Here is a 16,237-nt window from a genome sequence, read left to right on the forward strand (position 1 = left end):
TTCTAGCTGGAACACAGGAAGAAGGACTAGTTCATTGTTTTGTTCATCCAAAATACGTTTCTTACATTCTATCCACACCCTTAGCACCTGTCCTGTAGCCCCTGCAGTTTCTTTATAGAGAAGTCGGCCATCTTGCCTTTGGCAACACGGTTATGTGGAAAAACGCACTTGCGGAATTTTGAATATCCGCTATTGCCTCACCTATACTAGAAGCAAAAACACTCTGAATGTAACATCGGTATCAGAGACAGGCATAACTAGTGCACCAACCGAAGGCACCGGCTCATTTCCGCCCAAATTTCACCATGACATTGTCACGTACGGGCCGTCGGTTTGCGGGGCAACACACCACTTGCTCACGACAGCCATTTGAATCATCCGAAATAAATGAATGGCGTGTCCAAATTCGCAAGCTTTTCTTGTAAGAGAAATTTGATCGTCCCGATTGTCGCGGCTCCATCTGACGGTAGAGGATTAAAATGTGCAGCGTAGGCAAAGAGCTTAAGAGGGTAGACAATAGTCCGTACCCCAATAGGTAACGCCAATACAACTTCTTCAGAAGGTTTTACCGTGTGCTGTAAGACTCGCGGCAGATGGCACTGCATTTTTACTTATTGTAGGAAAACAACAAACGTGCAATCATCTACAGCGCAACGATGGCGCTTTTTTCCCAACCCACAGTGCAGGTGAATAAGACGACAGCTGGCCATGAACAGCACGAAGGTAAAACACAAGAAGTCCGTCAGAGTATCCAGCATCTGCCCAACAGCCTTTGACATGACGTATGTCCGTCTCATTGGTACGCCGTCAGTTCAGACAGCACGACACTAGCGGCCCTTCCATGCCATAGTATTGGATAAGTCGCGTCACTAAATGTCAACATGGTGGGAAATTTGAAGGGAAATGAATGAAAAGTTAGTGTATAACTTATTCTGAATAATTATATATGCCTGTGTCCGGAAGCGATGTCACGTTTGATGCAGATGTTGAAATCCAGGAACGGAGTATGCCACGCTGTAGAGGGTAATCTCACGGAATGTTTCCTAGAAGGAGGCACAACAACACGCTGCAATGAGCAGAAAATAACAATTATGTTTTCTTTTCTTCCTGCGGTTACTTCTGGGACACCCTGCAGATGCCTCTGAATGACCTCTCAGTGCACAACTAGCATTAAAAACAACTCAAGCTTTGAGGCCTCAGTTCGCTGCTACAACATAGTCACAGCGAGTCTATAAGATCCATTGTTGAGCGCTTTTGTTAACAGTTAAGCTCTTTATGTCTTCCTTCCCTTTTTTTCTTCAGTATTTAGCATGTACGGAGGAAACGCCACCGTGACTTCATGCAGGACAGACGATCCAAAGCCACTGACCAAAGTCCACGTTATTTGCTTGTAAGTATCGCCTTGCGTAGGACTTTTACTCCTACACTTCGCATTGAATACATACATGTAACAGACATCGGAATGGCTGTACTGACCGCACTGCCAGGGGGCATTATTTGTCATAAATATGCGGGTCATAGCGTTTGCTACTGGGCCACTCAGAGGGGCTCTTGCAGCAGCCCTGGCACACCATGGGTCAAGGTCAATTCCTCTCTCCCTCGATAAATTTGAAGCACCGTTGCCGCAAAAGGAGTCACACTGGATGTCCTGGGAGCAAAGCCACTTTCCTGTTTATTTATGATAATAAGGATACATTTAACGCGCTAAACGCAGGGTTGTCAGGCAAGATTTAAATCTGACCTGTCTTTACTGTTCTTTTTTTTTCAGCAAAAAGAAATTCATCTCAACTGATTTTTTCCCCGCTTTTCAGGGCCATCCTAGGCTCTCTGCTCTTGCTCGTATTAGTCGGCACAGCGACTGAATACGTGATTATGAAAAGATACCCCAAGAAGAAAGTTAACGCAAGTAAGTGCTGCCGTCCCTCTGTGCGATGGGCTTGTGGAGCTAGAGTGATACCAGTCTTGTTCTAGTTTGACTGACTGTTTTAAAACAGCATCACGTAACAAATATAAAAATGTATACAAATACCGCTCTTCTAAAGACATATTTTGTGTTCACAGAAAGCTGCTTTTATCTATGAGTAAAGGTGGTCCTCCAAATCTCAGAAGCAGCTTAAAGAGGGAGAACTGAGGCTGGCTAATAGGCAGGCTGGTTCATGACTTCGAATGTACACAAAAAGAAAGAGTGCTGAGCATAAAATCAATTTTTATTTTTAAAAGTCGCAATATATTTTGTAAATTTTTGTTTTTCACTTTCGCTGGAATAAATTACTCTCAGATGACAGAGACTGGGATAATCTGCCATTCATTTTTGTTTCCTCAGAGCGGCTATTTCCGAGTGAAGTGAAGCTCTGCTCTCTGCTTCTCTCTTTTTCTGGCTTTTATGTTCTTGTCCTTCCGATGCGATAGCATTAGGACGGCCATGAAGGTGAAAACTGTCCGGAGGCGTCTGCGTGAAGCCTCCACCTGCCACATGGCGTTTAGGGGGATTTGCCTCTCTGCACCTGCCACCGGTCAACCGTCCCCATCTCCCCCTCTCCTTCTCCATTTGTAGGGAAGAGGCGGGAGATGCCGGAAAAAGAATGACTCGGCAAAAATAAAAGTGACTAAGCAGAAAATTACTTGGACAACAGAAGGCCTACAGCCTCCCGAAGAACAAACTGTGCAAAAATGAGGCTTGCGGGAGCTATTCCTTCTCCAACTGCTCAGGAAGAGTAACCTGGGTCTCACAGGCCCCACTGGTAGCTGTGTTTGAAACAGCCACTTGCCACTGCAGTGGCGCGTCGCTTAACCATTGCGTCACTGCGCCGGTAGTGGTATGGAAACGCGCCGCGATCTAACAAAGTGACATATTTTGCGTAGTTGCGTAGTGAAAAGTGGGGTCAAATCAGAATTGGAATGAAATGGTGAATGAAAGATAGTGGCTCAGAACTGGAATAGATATGCGAGTGAAAAAAGAAGGCCAGCGCATTTACGCCGTATCAATCGAATTGATCGGCCACTATTTTTTTTCTTTTTTGTTTGTCCTGCACGCAGTGACTAAACAAGGTGTCTCAAGCCACATGCGCAAATGATCTGAAAGAAAGGCTGGTGCATCTCCCAAGAGTGAACATGAAGCAACGCTGTTAGCTGTCACCCAGTGCAAGCTGCTCTACACTGTAAACATAAATGAGCCGTTTTAGGAGTATAAATGGCTACCGTCCGCTTTTAAACTCCTTATCGAAAATAGCGTGACCGGCTCTAAGGGGAGGAAATTCCCCTTTTTTACTGCTGTCACGAAATCAAGGACTAAAATAAAGCATTCACATGATTTTACTACTTTTAAAAACAGGGGTACGTCGGCTTCAATACTCCTTCGGGCCTTTTAAACACTCCTTAGCGTCTGCCCGTCCCCTGGTGGCCGCTTCCTGTTCACTGCACTTGCAGGTGACGACGCCGGTTCGCTCGTCGCTGCTTGCTTGCTTCTCGCCTCTGCTCTTGCTGCTTCGTGCACGTTTGTCATGCTACTAGATACCGGATTGCCACCGCCCTGCGCAGCAATGTGCTGCACAGACTCTGCCTCTGAAGCCTCCAGCGTGTTTGCGGAATGCTTGGTGTTGCATCGCCAGCGACGGCAGTCCGCGAGAGGCTTAGCCAGCCTAGCTCAGTCCAGCCAACATGGCGGTGTGTGACGCGTCGACCTCCCCGCAGCCGCGAGCTTACCGCTCGCTCCTTTGCGCGCGCTTGCGTGACAAGAGACTGGACATCATCGACCATGGCAGCAAAATGCTGCATTAAACACCTCACTCAAGCCGGCAATACGCGCAGAAGCAACGACTGGTCGTTCCTTGTCCACGCAGCATACAAATGTTGGCGGCTGCCGTTTCGCCGCGTCGACATGGCTGTGTGTGTGTGAAGCATCAGTTTTCTCGACACCGACGGACCCTGGTTCGTTCGCTTTTACAGGGATACAAAAGACCCGATTAACATCGTCGTGTATAGGGGTAAGCAGTTTTGAACTCTCCTTTCATGCCACAGACGCGCATGCACTTAACGCCACTCCCTCTTCAGTGTGCGAAGACTTGCTGTGAACGCCGGGTTCACAGAGACGAAAGGCTTCATCATCGCCCCAAGGAGCCAACTCACACAGCGGTCACTAAGTAAGTATCTGAGAAATTTGTTGCATATGGGTGAAAAAGAAGTCTGGCTAAAAGTGAGTGTGGCAGTACAGTTGTGGCTCTTTACATTAATATGTACAAATTGAAGTATGATCAGTTTCCTTAGGGACCAAATTCTCTCCATGTATTTCCGCGCCCTGAGTATGGAAAAGCTGTACAGGCAATGAGCAGGGTGAAAATGCAGGGCCGTTGGGTTCCGTGAATTTTTGTCACGTTATTGCAGCAATGAGAACAAAACCTCGCATGCCCTGATCGGTCGCTTCGTTTTCTGTTTTAAGCGACGCCTATGATGGAAACAAATGAAGGAATTTTATTCTTCGTTATCATAGCACAGGTTATGGCGGTGCCCTATAGCACCCACGGAGATTGCCTAAATTGTTACGTTTTCCGCGTTGGTGGCGTCTTAACGTAGCAGCGATTTTCGGCAGTGGACATGGGGTCTTGAGACCTCCAGTTCGAAAATGTAGTATCGTAAGCTCTTCCAATTTGAAAAATGTGGAAAGAAACTTTCTCTTCGCATCCAGTTTCCAAACACCTTCCGTTTATGTGAAATTCGTGGAGGCAAGCGTTTTGGTTCAAACTGCCGATCCCGGTGAGGCAGCGAAAGAAAAATAATAAAGCATACACAAGTATACAAGATCCTGTGGTCGAGATGCTTCGCAACGTACAGCGGCGAAACCAAGCATATCGCCGAAGGAATGAGGCAGCATAAAGCGGGTGTCGAATAACAGAAGGGAGCGCGGGTTGACAGGACTGACCTCATTGAGCAGACGTATTGTGCTGGTCACTGAGCCGCGCCCGCTCAGAAGACCCTTACTTGAGTCATGGAATTTTCAGCAGACGCGGGGCAATGTTAACCATTCCCCAGAAACCCTCTCCCCCACCCCCACCCCTACCCCATATTCACGGTCTGTGTCCAGTGCCCGGGCGGATGAATAACCTACGGCTTAAAAAAAGGCTAGCTGCAACTCGCCCAAAGTTACACATGATGAAGGAACCGAGTAGTTTCCGCAACACTGTTTTTTTTTTTCATTTTTTTTAGTTGGCGTTCTTTCTGACTTAAATTCCTGTCCCAACCAGGCAGACTTGTGCCAAATGTTTACTTTTGAACTCTGGCCAGGATTGTGAGGGCAAGACAGGTTGGGGTGGAAAGGAGCTGTCTTACGGTAGGGTTCTATTCCTAACAGTGCCAAAGAAATTACAACAAAGTTTCGCTCTTTCTGCTGCATTAGTCACCCTTGCCATGCCTTTGACTTGTACACAGAATGACGACGCCCTCAAAATGCGCGGCTGCGGATTCTACCTGCAAGGAAATTGCATGCAAGCTTCCACTGCATGTGTGCAAAGCGGAACGCATGAGGAACCTTCTGTGAAGTGAATATATCACAATGCCCCTTCCAGAGCAGGAAAGCAGCCAAAGGCAATGGGAGTGCGCAAGTGCCTCAGTAAGAAATTTTATTTCTTTCAGGTGTATGATTTATAGTGAAAAGGTTCCCGATCGACGCTACTTTCCGTTCGCAGTATTGCCTTAACGGCTACGAATGCGGCTCTCTGCAACTCGTGATACCCTGGTCACCGCGTTCAGCCGCTGTCATCCGACAGGGTACAGATATGTACTAGCTACTAGATTGGCTACCATGTCCTACTAGCTGATCTTTGCCATGAAAAACGTTTAAACATCAACAATACCTAGCTTATTGAAAAGTGTACTGAATTGCTCGTGTGAGCTTGACTTAAACTACACTTGAAGCACCTCATACTTCAAGCTTAAAGGTGTACTTGCTTTCATGCGCTTATTTTTTCTTCTAATCTTTCAGAAGAAGCCTCCTTTGACATCGTGCATTTTGACCAGAGAAAGCATGACATTCCTGCATGTTGACAGCAAAGCATTTCAACGTGCTCTACTTGCTTGCAAGTGTGGCATCTCAATTTTCATTCGTTTTGGGTATTTCAAATTGAATACCCAAAGAGAGCGTGGGTCAAGACACTTCTCTTATTCTCTGCAGGGGCCATGGCGTTGGTTCTCTATAAACATCGAAAGCAAGCTCCGGGACATTTGGCTCGAATGTTTTGTACTAATAAAAATATTGTTTGAAATTAGTCACAGCAATTTCGTTGCCGAATTTATTGTGCAACACAAAGCTATAAAACAAGGCTTCCATAGGAGTACTCCATTTGAAATGGGCTTCCTCATCAAAAGAAATATACTCGTCTGAGCACCAAAGATACCCCTCTGTACGTGAGTGCAAAGCAGGTGCTAAAAGGAGCATTCATACTCCTTTATTATCAAAACATTTACTCCAAAACGAACCCCTGTCCTAAGCGGAGTAAAATTTGTACTCCTTTTGAACACCAAAGATACCTCTCTGTATGTGAGAGTAAAGCAGGTACTAAACGGAGCATTAATACTCCTTGATGGTCAGAACATTTACTCCAAAAAGAACCCCCATCCTGAAAGGAGTAAAGGTTTTACTCCTCAGGGAACACCAAAACTACTACTCCGTACGGGAGAGTATAGCAAATACTCCTGTCTTGAAATGAAATGAAACACCTTTTCGGGAGTGCGCTAGGCGGCGAGCCATTTACTCCTTTCTGGGTTTTTTTTTTCGTTTGCGGTGTACGCGGTGGTAACGCACGCGACTTTGGGCCTTAACGGTGAAATCGAAGTTGGAACACAAACGAAAGAAGACGACGACAACGCATTCTAATAATCCCCCTTCGTGGGTACGTGCCATGTCTGAAAAGACGAACAGCAACAACAACGTTCGACCTGTCACTACAACGACAACGAAGTACCGAACAATGGCTGGTGAGCGCAGTATGAAATATATTCTTCTGGAGCATCACAGCGGCAGCAGGAGTGCGCCTGACCCTTCTTCAAGGCCCGTAAAGGTGCACCGAGCGCAAGCAACAGCTCAAGACTCAGAGGACATAGTCCAGGCGAGCCAAATGCAGAGAAGGGTCTCAACCACTACCTGATATGCGGTCAAGAGCTCCAACGAAGCCTGGCCATTCTGCCTAGTGCCGCTCTGGCCTCACCAGGGATCGTCACCAGCCTCCGTGTTGCAAGATCTAGCAATCCTATGCACACAGTATGGCGCCGCCATTAACGCCCTGTATATCCGCGCAAGGAAATGCAATGCTAGCTCCAAGCTTTCCGGTCGCACAGAATACTTTCGCCGATCGAGCTTTAAAACGATAACACGTGCGACGCTAGTGTCCGCCCATGTGCGTTTTGTTGCGTATATTTTACAAAGTGCAACACTCGCCCAGTTGGCCACTGAGTTGTTCGGGTTGTAAGAAAATTAAAAACTATCAGTAGCTTCTTTCTCATACCCCCTTGCACGCGCAGAGCGTGCAAAGCACTGGACGCCTGCAGCTGGCTTTATTTTGTTATTACCACGGATAAGAGTAATTATTGAGGGCAGAAACCACTGGAGGTGCGTGCTAAGCTTCGATATAGAAAATGGCAGTCCAGTGGAAATAATGACGGAAACTGGCGCAGTTCCTGAAAGGACAGCAGAATTTGCCATCCACGTCTTTTCGACAATCCGACCGAAGCATGTTAAACTCGCTCACATATAGCGACTGCGGCAGGGAACGCTTTCGACTCGCAACGGTAATTATGTAAACCGTCAGGCGAAAGCCTGTTGGCGCTTTTGCCGTGAATTTTTTAGGCTTCCTGCGCAGCGGAGAAACTGTCGTATTATGGCGACGTGTCTTAAAACTGTGTCATTTGGAGCTTTATGCTAGTTTTCATGCCCTGAAGAGGGTGTTTGAGGTTGTCTATAATACGCTTGGATTATGTAAAGTACATGCCACCGAGCCTTCATGCCGTCTACAGGACCTCAAGACCGAACCGATCATTTACAATATATTTTTAAAAATTCGCGCCTCCACGCCTCGGGGTGACCTGCGGTGCCGGGCTTTCGCCCGAATCCGCGCGCAACGCGTCATGTAGCACTCGTTACGTCAGCAGCGAAGGGCTGTCATTGGTTCGCCGTGACGTCTCTTTCTGACGTCACGCAGCTGCCATGGCCGCGGCCGGAAGCTCCGCCTCATCCGGCGTACGTCCGAAGCCGGAGGAGGAGCGCCGAAATTTAAGCGTGTAAAGGGAAGATAGGAGAGAGAAAGGCGCGAAGATGCGTAAATTCAAATTTTGACTACAGATGACTCAGATTCCTCAAAACGCACTAAAAAAATTCTTGCTGGAAGATATTTGGCGTCCTTTAACATCCTAGGCATACCGCCACTTTATTCGGAGCGCCTTTCAGAACCCCTTTAATGGCTTTCTCGCTGAACAGTTCTGCGTACTTATAACAGCTGGAGTTAATAATTACTAACTGAATAGTAGGTAATTACTGAATAAAAAAATTACCTCTTTCGCGGCACAAGACAATCGACAACACTTATTGGGCATCATTCTGCCAATCTGTCCCAGGTTTTTTTTTTAAACTCTTGGTTCATTTTGCATGCAACACCCTTCATACTGCTGCCTTCAACAGTAAACATGTGGCTGATTGCGTTGTTTTCGACAGTTTATTGCAGTGTAAGGTGTGTTGCGATGAAGCTTCTACGACCTTCAAATGTCACTTAACATATTTCTTATATTTTCTTGAATGCTCCCAACAGGTGCGCCACTGCGGGCACTCCTGGCCTTCTCGGCTATCACAAACACATGGTATCTCCTGCGGACGAAAGTGAAGCCAGAGCGCAAGTCACTTCAATTCATGGCTGGCCTTAAAGTTATTATGGCATTTTGGGTTGTGTTCGGCCACTCCTACATACTTGTGGACACTGGATTCTTCCGTGAGTGAAACTTCAGTAGTATTTGTTTCAAATCTGGAAAAGAAATTTACTACCAATATACTCATCCTGTAATGCTACGCCTGTTTTCCAGCAGCCCATCGGTTGTGGCCATGGCGGTCCTTTTCGCACGTTTAGCACACTTCCATGAGAAAAGCAACAGCAGCTATACGAATACAGTTGTTGTCGCTACAATCTGGCTTCACAGAAAGAAATTCGCAGAAATAAGCGCAATAATTTTTTAAAACGCAGGAATTGTTTGCTCGATTGTTAGATGTAACTTTTGCTGCAAACTGAAGCACAACTGTGTTCTGGGACTAACTCATTCTCTGAAAACATATCAAGCAACTGCATGTTACGTATGTCGTCAGAAGTGGCGCTCAGTCTACCTAATTCATGCTCACTCCTGTTGAATTTGCAGATGCGGTTTACACCATGGAGTTTATGACGTGGAACGTCATGTTTCAGTTTATCCTCAACGCTTTCCTCAGCGTCACTACTTTCTTCTTCATTAGGTAAGAAATAGGGCTTTTCTTATTTGCAATATAGACAAAGCACTACCATATACGCAACAATTTACCTGTTTCTGTTTTCTGCACTTTCCTTTTCAGTGGCTTTCTTCTCTCGTATCTGGTGATAGAATCACGCTCAGCTGTCCTAAAGAACAACTTGCTGCTGGTGTATATTAGCAGAGGACTACGTCGTTACTTGAGGTAAAGTCGGCGTCTCCTCCCTATTGAAGCGAAAGCTTCACTACGCTAGGTAAAGCCCATTTCGCCGTGCGTTGCCGGTTCACCTTGAAGTGAGCCAGAGGTCAAGTGTGGCTATATGCTTTACCATATGTGGTCCACCATGGTGTCGCACCCCTTGACCTTTGACTCTTTCGATTCGCCGGTAGAGGGCGGTAGAATAGGCCGCAGCGTTCATTGGGTGGCCAACCTCTCGCAATGAGCCACTAATTTAACTGCCACCTGCCAGGGTGGCAGGGTGTGCGCGCTGCCTATCCAGTGTACGGAACGCACTCAACGTTACAGATGCCAAGCCGCGTCTACTTGTGCCCGATACACCGCAGCTTTACCAGATTCAGCAGTAGTTAAATCGCGGCTAATTTTTTATTGTTAAGGTGGATGTCATTTTTTATCTTGTAAGTGCTTCGTAATCTTTAATGCATGATTAATTAGCTTCAGGAAAGCTTTGTTTATACGCCGGGCTATGTAATTTCTTCGTTAAATAACTCTTGAAAGTGCTATTTTAGGATGAATTTGCTCGTTCTTGGTTTTTCTTCTGGCGCGTAACATAGAAACATTCAGTCGAGTTCTTGTTATAGCCAACTATTGCGAGTCTAGTGGAAGAAGGAAACGGCTAATCTGGTTCTAGAGATGAGGACGAACTGCAGTCATTCTGCGTCACAACCAAACACCCTCAAAACATCAAAGTACAACTTCAGACTCCGGTATTGTTCTTATTTCAGTTATCATGAACAACATATCGCCCACAAATGCATGGCTGTTTACGTTTTGCAAAACTGACGCACTGTTCCAGGAGACAGAGTTTTAATTTACCAGGAGCCGTTTTTTCTTAACCAGCTATTTCTTCTTGTTTCGCTTGAAAACGTTCTGGAGGCAAATTTCCCTAAACGCGATAAGTGTTATCATTTATGTGTATTGTGGTTTTCGTATATTTATCGATTTTCTCATACTGGCCATACAAGCAGCTCGAAAGCAACCTCCAAGCACATCTTGATAGTTTACTTGAACAGCATGCACACAACTCTCTGAAGAGGTGGAAGCGCCAGGCAGCCTTTCGAGTCAGGTGAAAAAGAAAACTCAAATTATGCACACGACTAGACGACTGCTAGATCACTGCCTGACTCCCTCCGCCTAATGCAAGCTGTCCGCGCATATGTGAGCCACATGCAAATGAACGAGGCTCCTTGCGTTCCAAATGAAGACAAAAGATGGAAGGGAGGGAAAAAAAGTTTTGGAAGACATGTTCCGAGGCGAGCAGTGCTGCTTCTAGCGGGCACAAGAATATCACGGCGAGAGGCGATACGGCAGAATGTGGTAAGGCAGAGAAGTCGGATGGGTGTGAAGCCACAGCATTTGGCCAGATATTACGAGCTAAAACTTTTATAGGTCGACCCATCCCTCCTTTGCAATTGTCATAGGGCTGCTCGATCTTCGTGTACTCACACAGTTCGGCCGTCCTCATGACGCATGGGCACTAAGCCGAACTTTTTGCCTGGCACCTTTGCTCCTAGAGTACGGCTGTGGGCCAACTCTGGCACTGTCCCCTCGCAGGTTGACAATCCCAACTCTGGTGGTGCTGGTAGCGGGGCTGCTGCTGCCCCTCATGGGATCTGGGCCCGCCGACGAAGACGCCTTCAACCAGCACATCAGAGGCTGCTACAGCGGGTGGTGGAAGACGATCGTCCTAGCAGAGAACTTTGTGAAAGAGGGAGAACTGGTATGCGGTGGCCGAGCTGGCCGTTACTGCCCTCTTTTTGCTGGGTGTTTGTCATCTGGTGGTGAGAAAAAAAAGAATCGCGTGTTTACTTCAGATAACAAAACAAGCTTGCGTAGGCCTTGAGATGCTCGACGTAATTATTGACTGCCCGAACGTACGTGTCGTTACCTTGAAGGCTTCAAGTCCGATTGAAACACTCGCTTGAATCCACTTCACAGTTACAGAATGAGCACTTACGAGCTCACCTGTAAAACAATACCGCTATGCACAAGATGTGCGAAACTATAGCAGTAGCAAATTTATGGGCAACTCTTGGAGGGATCAGCTGGGCGAAGGAATATACAAAGTATTTCTTGAACCACCTTCACTGAAAAAAAAAAATGGAGGCCAGTCTGGTTTTCCCATAGAAAATTTCTCGGTCCGTCCCCTACACTTTCTGAACTGCTAATACATTGTCACTAAAAGCTGAAAGTCAATAAGAAGACCATAAAAATCACTAACTAGTCAGTATGGGTTAGTTTTTGCTGAAATAGTGTCGTCTATGCCTCACTTATCTTCGAGCTGATTGTGGTGGTGGTGTATGCGTGTAAGCAGCGTTACACTTGCAGAGTGGCGTCGCTATTGCTCCGATTATACGTCTTGTTTAATCTTTGAGAGCCAGAGCGTCAAAAAAGCCGTAGTGCCATCAGGACCGCATCTTCTATAAACTGGAGTAGCAAGCACAACACATCTTCCCTCATAGGTTTTTAATCGCACGGAACAATTGTATGTTACACTTCCGCGCGGTATTGCCGCTGAAAGATAATTGATTACAGAGCAGAAGAAAAAACAACCACGGTCCACCAGCGGGATCCGAACTCACGACTTCCGAATTTTGCGTCCGGTGCTCTACCAACTAAGATACGGCGCCGGCTGTCCAATCTTCTGCTTTCGTGGTTATTTATGCTTGCGTGTAAGCCAACATTGAGAGTCTTCACCAGCGCAAAGCCTGTCTATAACGGTGAACGTAGCCTTGTCTGCGCTCAATAGATTAACAAGGGCTTTAGGTTTTTGCAGTTTTGAGGCCATAGGCCGCATAAGAGGGTTGCCACACAGCTTCCACCCTCCCCGTTCGATCACGTCCCGCGTGACGCTCGCGGTTATACGGGACGTACTGTTGTGAGGTTCGAAACTAACAGCTCAAACTGAGGCCTCCTTCTCGCGGCCTAACAGACCCTCACAGAGGTAGGTGGGGCAGCGCACTCAACCTGTCTCAGTTGTGCGGAAGGGTCCAGGTTTAATCCCATGCACTACCCTGTTTCCCAAAAGGCCTTGGGACGGGGGTGTCAAATTTGCCAGACAACAGAACTGTCTCGACCGTGTTCCCCGCGACGCGATGCGACCGCCACGTTGTTGAGCGGCATGACTGATTGCATTATTGGCGCGCCTCGAAGTTGACGTCACATGAATAGGGCCTATACACTTGAGTAACGCAGTTACTCTTCGCCTGTTGTTGGTGAGCGTTGAGATGAGCCTGAGAGGCTGTGGCATCAGTAGTTGGACGATTTGTCTTCTTGTTGTCTTGTCCACCTTTCTTGCGAATGTCTCGCATTTTGCGCTAACGTTTGTACATAGAACTATGCACCGACTAGCCCCAGCAACAAGTGTTACTTGAGTAGGCTTAGCCTCCCGCCCGCTTTCCTGGAGGAAAATTATTTGGACCCTTATGTGACGCACACAAAACAATCATATATCTGCGTTACCCTAATAGAATTAAACTTACTCGAGTTCGGTTATATTTTACAATAAAGCAATATTAAAGTGCGATTTCAGTGTTGACTCTCGTCACTGGTGTTGAATTGCGTTTTTTCTTCTTCTTTCAGTGCTTCCGGCATCTTTGGTATGTGAGCACCGACCTGCAGATATTCATGCTGATTGCTTTCCCGCTGACTCTGCTCCTCCTCAAGTGAGTGAAAACCCCTCGGCTACTTCGTTGATTTTTTTTCGATGCTGGCGTAAAACTGCACAGGAGCATGCAGCGCATAAACCGAACAAGTGCTTTTCAACACTTTTACAACACGGTATAAGCGAAAGAGTAACATAAAAAAGTTTTGCACACCTCTGCGCCTTTGAAAGAAGCCACATTCTCGTAGCCATTTCGGGTAACTGCATGTCGTAGGCCAAGTAGTGCAGTAAATCTTCCCCAATAAAGCATACAGGGGGTCAGTAGGCAGAAGAACTTCGCTGGAGTTAAGTTTCGAAACCACTAAGAACTGAGCTTTAAGTTCAGATTCTCCTGCCAGTTGTTAAGAGACTGTTACATTTCTGTTACAATGTTACGAGATCGTCACAATCGCCTTTCACGTGCATTTTAATTGTCTCTACAGGACCCAGGCTGTTTTCGCTTAAAGAATGAGTGTTTAAATAGTTCAACAGAGCATAAAACTAGACATCAACAAAAATGTAATCCTTGAGCACCCACGTCCTGGCGTGTATTTTTCTTTATCATCCGTATCCTCAAAATGAATTAATCTTGTTCAAGCAGAAAAAAAAGAGCGCCTATGGACCATTGATCCCATAATATGCGGAAATTATCTCTGTGCAAAATGTACAGGTTGTGTACAGAGTTCCTAGGCCATATGGTCTGTTTTTCAACAGTACATACTGGCACTGAAGGCGCCTATAAGACTACCAAGATTTTCAGAGGTAATAACGATAATTCTCCTGCCCCCTACAGAGATTTTTGAGGTTCGGGGGCGAAGTAAATGCCCCACTAAACGGCTCAGAAGCAGACCCTGTGGCATGGGAACTTTTGACGCACCCTGTACGTTAGCGCTACCAGTGTTTGGCCAGCTGACATTGACCCGACAGCTGACATTGTCAGTACCCAGCAAACACAAGAAACTCGCCACCGTGGAGCGTAACCTGCATCCGTTCTCAAACCAAATTCTGACATATTGGTTTGGTTTATGGGTGTTTAACGTCGCAAAGCGACTCAGGCTATGAGGGACGCCGTAGTGAAGGGCTCCGGAGATTTCCACCACCTGGGGTTCTTTAACGTGCACTGACATCGCACAGCACACGGGCCTCTAGCATTTCGCCTCCATCGAAATTCGACCGCCACGGCCGGGATCGAACCAGCGTCATTCGGGTCAGCAGCCACCGCGGCCGAAAATTCTAATATATTTCTGCCGAGTTGTGATAATGGTGGGGCCCGAACGAAAAGAAAGACCGACAAGTGGTAAGATTGCAACGCAAAGTAAATACCTGTAACCACTGTGTGATATCCCTACCATAGCTGCACAGCGCACGACACCTAATAAGCAGAGCAGTAAAAACGAAAACGAAACGAAGACGCGTCAGTGGCGCGTTGTAAGCCACATAAAAGTTTTCCGCCATCGATGGATAGATGGCGTGGTTGATGCTGAGTTGCTGGGTGCTATCGCGATATAGTCTGCGCATCGACTGGGCACTCCTGATGTCTCGTCGCATAGTCACGTATTGAACCTTCCGCGGATTACCACATGCCGTAATCAATACGTTTCGTTTTACTCAGGCGACACAACTACATCGAACACTTGTACACACTAAAGAGAAAGGAGTAAAAAGGGAATAAGCTCGCCTCTAGCGCACTCTCTTTTATAAAAGGGAGTGCATGCGGTAGAGGACAGATTACTTAGTTTTTTACTCCCATATAGGCGTGTTCGTGTTTAGACTGTGCCCTCAATATTTTCCGCGTTATTACTAGACGACAACACCACGGTCACGACATCGAATCCCGGTCTCGTCGTTCGCGTTTGCATGGAGGCGAAGCGCAAAAACGGCCGTGAGCTGTGCGTTGTCAGCGCACGTTTAAGAACCCCGGGTGGCCTAAATTAATTCGGAGCTCTTCACTGCGGAGTCCTCCATAGCACATGTGTCGCTCCGGGACGTTAAACCCCAGATATCACACCCATACCATTAGAGAAAAATACAGTCCCGTCCTACCCCTGTACATAAAAGTTCGGGATACGTGCGTGCAATTCAAAGAAGCTGCACGCGCTGCGTAAATATTACGTATACGTGCGTATTACGAGAGAGGGTAATGTAGCGGGGAAAGTTACGTTCCGTGAACACCCCGCTGGAGGCGCAGATCATTAAGCAAGCACCGCGTGACCCGCATACGAATGAAGGGGCAAAGTGGACGGTACAGAACGAGCGGCAGCGTTGGCCGCCATTTGGATAATTGCGTACAGCTTCCATTACTGCCACTGGAGCGCTTCCCTTTCCTGCGTTGTTGAGACCCAACCTCTATGGCCGTGCGCGAAAAGGCAAACGACACCACGCTGTGTGCGTTAGACCAATTAAAAAATATAGCTGCTCGTAAAATGGCTTAAACGACATCTCTAAAGTATCCTTCATTCCTTATTTATTTCATAATAAGAGGGCATTCAATATTTCGCAACATTTAATGCTCTTAAATTTCTGATATGCACTGTGTCCTGGTCGGCTTAAAAAAAATTAACCACCGATTTACTTCGTTAAACTATAAATGCGATGTAGGTGCGCTAGCACTATATGTATGGGTCTTTCGCATAGGCTCTACTTATTATGGTTTTACAGACAATATTAGATGCAGCTGGCGCGACGCGGTTTCTGGTTTTCCACTTGGCTGCAGCTGCCGCGGAACTGGTTTTCCTCCTTCACCAGGACACCACCAGGCTTCACCAGGACACATGACGGCTTTTTCGCTATAGTGACCCGCCTAGTGCTAGTGCACGAAAAGGAAAGGAAATGTCCCTATCTTCACTCTGCCACCCGCAAACCGTCACCTGACATCCTCTCTTCGT

General features: G+C 46.8%; 1 protein-coding gene and 1 long non-coding RNA gene across 2 annotated transcripts in view; both read left to right on the forward strand.

Annotated features, from left to right (window-relative positions):
* LOC144115051 (nose resistant to fluoxetine protein 6-like) overlaps positions 1–16,237 on the forward strand; it is a 77,576-nt gene that overhangs the window by 45,705 nt on the left and 15,634 nt on the right. Inside the window, exons 4-10 of the mRNA XM_077649181.1 lie at positions 1,303–1,390; positions 1,812–1,906; positions 8,790–8,966; positions 9,385–9,478; positions 9,575–9,676; positions 11,264–11,429; positions 13,292–13,374. Of these exons, the coding sequence (XP_077505307.1) occupies positions 1,303–1,390; positions 1,812–1,906; positions 8,790–8,966; positions 9,385–9,478; positions 9,575–9,676; positions 11,264–11,429; positions 13,292–13,374 (805 nt within the window). The remainder of the gene's footprint in view (positions 1–1,302; positions 1,391–1,811; positions 1,907–8,789; positions 8,967–9,384; positions 9,479–9,574; positions 9,677–11,263; positions 11,430–13,291; positions 13,375–16,237) is intronic.
* On the forward strand, positions 1,918–7,722 carry LOC144115052 (uncharacterized). Its single transcript, XR_013311222.1, has 3 exons — positions 1,918–4,139; positions 5,422–5,602; positions 5,975–7,722. It is a non-coding gene; the product is annotated as an uncharacterized LOC144115052 (long non-coding RNA).

This window comes from Amblyomma americanum, chromosome 1 (assembly GCF_052857255.1).
Source record: "Amblyomma americanum isolate KBUSLIRL-KWMA chromosome 1, ASM5285725v1, whole genome shotgun sequence".
Lineage (NCBI taxonomy): Eukaryota > Metazoa > Arthropoda > Arachnida > Ixodida > Ixodidae > Amblyomma > Amblyomma americanum.